We start from the raw sequence: 4,645 nt of genomic DNA, 5'->3' as shown, positions 1-4,645 counted from the left end.
GGAGGCGACGGCGGAGGGAGGGAGGCTGCGGCGGGGCGGCGGCACCACCGGCACCATGCGTGAGATCGTGCACATCCAGGCCGGGCAGTGCGGCAACCAGATCGGCGCCAAGGTACCGCCCGCGCTCCCCGGGGGCTGCCCCCGACGGTGGGAGTGCACCGGGCATCGCCTCCCCCGGTGCCGGTATCGGGAGCCCGGCTGCGGCTCGGTGCTGGGCGGTGCTGCTCGGATCGGATCGGATCGGGTTGGATCGGTCCCGGGGGGCTGCGGGGGGTGGTGGTGGATCCCCTGGCGCCGCGTGGCGGGGCGGTGGTCGGGGGTGTGGGGGAGCGAGGGGGCGGGGTCGTGGTGACGCCCCCTTTGTGTCTGTGTCCCCCCCCCATCTCCGGTCCCCGCAGTTTTGGGAGGTGATCAGCGACGAGCATGGCATTGACCCCACCGGCAGCTACCACGGGGACAGCGACCTGCAGCTGGAGAGGATCAACGTCTACTACAATGAAGCCACCGGTAACTGGCCCCCGGGGGCTGGGCTCCTGCTTGGGGGCTCGGGGGAATGGGGGTGAGGTGCCCCGGGTGTGCGTCCCGCTGTGGGAGCTGCGCCCTGTCCCTATGCGCCGCTGGTGGCTGCCTGGCACAGCCCTCGTAGCTGCTTTGTGTGCCGGTCCCTGTCCCCCTCCCTCCTAATGCCCTTTCCATATGGGCGGTGAATCCTGCAGGGGGGCTGGGGGCAGCCCAGCGGTGCCTTCATTGCACTGGCTGCTGCCTATAAGGTCGTAACACCAACACCATTCCCTCCTGCAGGTAACAAGTATGTCCCCCGTGCCATCCTGGTGGACCTGGAGCCTGGCACAATGGACTCCGTGCGCTCCGGTCCCTTTGGGCAGATCTTCCGACCAGACAACTTTGTCTTTGGTGAGTAAATGCAGTGCAGCTCTCCCAGAGCATGAGCAATTGGCTCACAAAGGCTCAGTGCAAGTGACTGGGGTGGGGCTGGATCACTGCGACAGGGCTGGGAGCGAGGGATGAGCCCCCTGGGGCAGGAGAAGACAGATCTCAGCTCCTCATGAAGGCACTAATTGTCACCTTGCTCCTGGTCTGCCTGCAGGACAGAGTGGGGCTGGCAACAACTGGGCCAAGGGGCACTACACCGAAGGTGCTGAGCTGGTGGACTCTGTGCTGGACGTGGTGAGGAAGGAGTCAGAGAGCTGCGACTGCCTGCAGGGCTTCCAGCTGACCCACTCGCTGGGCGGCGGCACCGGCTCGGGCATGGGCACCCTGCTGATCAGCAAGATCCGCGAGGAGTACCCCGACCGCATCATGAACACCTTCAGCGTCATGCCCTCCCCCAAGGTGTCGGACACGGTGGTGGAGCCCTACAATGCCACCCTTTCTGTGCACCAGCTGGTGGAGAACACGGACGAGACCTACTGCATCGACAACGAGGCCCTGTACGACATCTGCTTCCGCACCCTGAAGCTGACCACTCCCACGTACGGGGACCTCAACCACCTGGTGTCGGCCACCATGAGCGGCGTGACCACCTGCCTCCGCTTCCCCGGCCAGCTGAACGCCGACCTGCGCAAGCTGGCGGTCAACATGGTGCCTTTCCCCCGGCTGCACTTCTTCATGCCGGGCTTCGCCCCCCTGACCAGCCGCGGCAGCCAGCAGTACCGCGCCCTGACGGTGCCCGAGCTCACCCAGCAGATGTTCGACTCCAAGAACATGATGGCCGCCTGCGACCCCCGCCACGGCCGCTACCTGACGGTGGCGGCCATCTTCCGCGGCCGCATGTCCATGAAGGAGGTGGACGAGCAAATGCTCAACGTGCAGAACAAGAACAGCAGCTACTTCGTGGAGTGGATCCCCAACAACGTCAAGACGGCCGTCTGCGACATCCCGCCGCGCGGCCTCAAGATGTCCGCCACCTTCATAGGCAACAGCACGGCCATCCAGGAGCTCTTCAAGAGGATCTCGGAGCAGTTCACGGCCATGTTCCGCCGCAAGGCTTTCTTGCACTGGTACACCGGCGAGGGCATGGACGAAATGGAGTTCACCGAGGCCGAGAGCAACATGAACGACCTGGTCTCAGAGTACCAGCAATACCAGGATGCCACTGCTGACGAGCAGGGTGAATTTGAAGAGGAGGGAGAAGAGGATGAAGCGTAAAGTGGTAATGGGTAGGAGTAAAGTATAGTCTGATCAGGCAAGTGTTCATTGAGAGGAGAAATCTGTGCAGTTGTGCTGAAGCATGCGTTTCTTTAATTTGGTGCTCTCCACTGTTGCTTCTGTCAGCAGTTTTGTATCCTTGACTGTCCAATGTAACAGTAGTTGCAAAAATACTTCAGAGTCTTCTGTCGAAATGGTTAACTTCTCAAACATAAAGGCTTTTTGTGTTCTAAACTGTGTCCTCTGACTTATTTCTCTCTAGAAACTCTTGTAGTTTTCTGTGTTTTCTCTTCTTGGTTTAAGCTTTAACCTCAGTGAAAGGTTCAAGTCAATAAAACACGCTTTCTCAGGCCCTTAATTCTGCAGTATAAATACACTGCACTTGCTCAGCTTAAGGGAGTAGCTAATCTATACACACTGTGGGTTCAATCTGAGGCTCTCTCATGTCTAACAGCTAATCTATTGTTGGAGAGAAAGCTGCCTTAACTAACAGAAACGAGGCGCTGCACTTGAGAATCCTGCAACTTCTATTTATGGACATACGTGGTAGTGAGGTCAGCCAGAAGGTATTGAGTTCCACATTGCAAACTGTCAAAACTGATCTGACAGGATAGCTGCGGGCTTCCCCGCTGCCATTCAGCAGCACTTCTTACTGAACTGGTCCCAGGGCGTGTAGTATGTGAATAGGGGTGGGCTGCCTGTGGTCTTGCCTGTTCCTTAGCTGTCCTAGTCCCACAACCTTCTTCTCTAGATGAGAATTCATGCCCAGAGCCATGAGTCCAAATTAGCAGTGCAATAGTGTCTGAGATGTTGGCTAAGAACCTGAATTTTCTTCTGAGGCATTAGATTTCTTCAATCTTTCTCAAAGGTGTTTCCCAAAAAACAGCTCCTAATCTAACCTTAACTCTAAGAGGGGATAACCCTTCAGGGCAGTCAATTCCCTTTGGGGGATGGCAGGAGGTGATGGGCAGATTTCTAGGTAACACGACTCAAAGAGCACCCCAGAATATAAATCTTGGAGTAGTAACGGGGGTACCCTGACAATTGCTGTCTCCCACGCCCCAGTGATGTATTTACACTGCTACTGCTGGTTGATGCTCTCAGTAACTGCGACAAGAAATGGACCTTGAGACTGGCAGTCGAGCAGTGCAGCAGGACCCTGTTGTGCATCTTCAAGGTAAGTGTGGCTTCCTCTTGGGGAGGGAGGTGGGATTTCTGTTGCCACACGCTCAAAAGCCACAAGAAACCAGAAGGGGTTTCAAATGGAGAAGTGAGCCTACAGAACAGTCATCAGTTGTTATAAGGTCTGAGAATTAGTCTTACGAGAGTAAAATCCCCTGCTAAGAATAGCAGTTACCCCATGTGTGAGCTTGTAGTCATTAGCTTACCCAAATGCCACTTAGGGGCGTGCACATACACTAAAAATATTTTGAGATTGCTACAAGTTTTACAATGATGTTAGTCCCTATTGCTCTGAAAGAGCTGCTGTCCACATGGGTGCAATCTCTTTTGTGATCCTCTAATGCAACTCCCACAAGGTGTTACTGGAGTGAGTAAACACTTAAAAGGGAATTGCTGTGCAAAACTGATTGTTTTGCCCATTTTGATTCTGTTAATTGACTCCAGTGCCTGAGCATACACTGTTCCTTCACTGATGGGCTTATCCCATTATCCTACCATCTTATCCTACAGTGAGATCTAAGATGGTGTGCACGACATGCGCTTGATACCATTTTTTTTTCCCCTCATCTCTGTCTTTCATTTCTGGTGAAGCCTCTGAGAAGAGGGATGAGAAGCACTTAAAATACCTGAATTATCTGTAAACAAATACAGTACTCACAACAGTACCTGTATTTCTTAGGGTTTGAACACTTCTAGGATTAAGTATTAAACAAATTGAGGTTGTTTTAGTAACTGAATTACTACATGCTGCCCCCAGGCCCTTTGGGAAATAACAGCCTGTCTGGTTGTCAGAGTAACCTTTCCTTGAAATCACCTCACTGGATTGTGCTTGAAACTGCTTATCATATAGATCTGGGTTTCTGAAGCCGAGAAGGGAAGCTGGCAAACAAATCTAGAGTATAACTGAAGGATGAGAACCTGGTCTTTGATATGGATAGTAAAGGTTCTCCTTCCTGTAGTGGGACTGTACAGTGTTTCACTACTGTGCAGCATGTCTGGCTCCTATTTTTTTTAGTGTAACTGTATGTCTTCAGCTAACCCTTTAATATAGCTACCCAAGAGACATGTTGCACTAAGGCTCCCTTATTAGAAACTAGGACACCTTCCTACACTGCTTACTGTTGTTTCTCTTCCTTTTTTCCTGGAGGAAGACAGACCATAAATAGAAGTAGTCTACACAGAAACATGTCCCTTTATGAATAAACATGTCCCTTTATGAATCCTACACAGCTTATTTGCCAGCCATAATCATTTAAAAATAAAAATAAAAAAGCCACCCCCATCGTTTCTGTAGGAG

The 4,645-nt window shown here is 53.0% G+C and overlaps 1 protein-coding gene across 1 annotated transcript; it reads left to right on the top strand.

Moving 5' to 3' along the window:
- LOC116485793 (tubulin beta-2 chain) lies at positions 1–2,400 on the top strand. The gene is made up of 4 exons (XM_032181429.1): positions 1–112; positions 399–507; positions 802–912; positions 1,106–2,400. Exons 1-4 carry the CDS (start codon positions 56–58, stop codon positions 2,164–2,166), a joined length of 1,338 nt encoding a protein of 445 aa, XP_032037320.1. The 5' UTR covers positions 1–55; the 3' UTR covers positions 2,167–2,400.
- The last annotated feature ends 2,245 nt before the right edge of the window (positions 2,401–4,645 follow it).

Source organism: Aythya fuligula, chromosome 2 (genome assembly GCF_009819795.1).
Source record: "Aythya fuligula isolate bAytFul2 chromosome 2, bAytFul2.pri, whole genome shotgun sequence".
In the NCBI taxonomy this organism is placed as follows: Eukaryota; Metazoa; Chordata; class Aves; order Anseriformes; family Anatidae; genus Aythya; species Aythya fuligula.
This window is presented reverse-complemented; position numbering and strand designations above follow the sequence as displayed.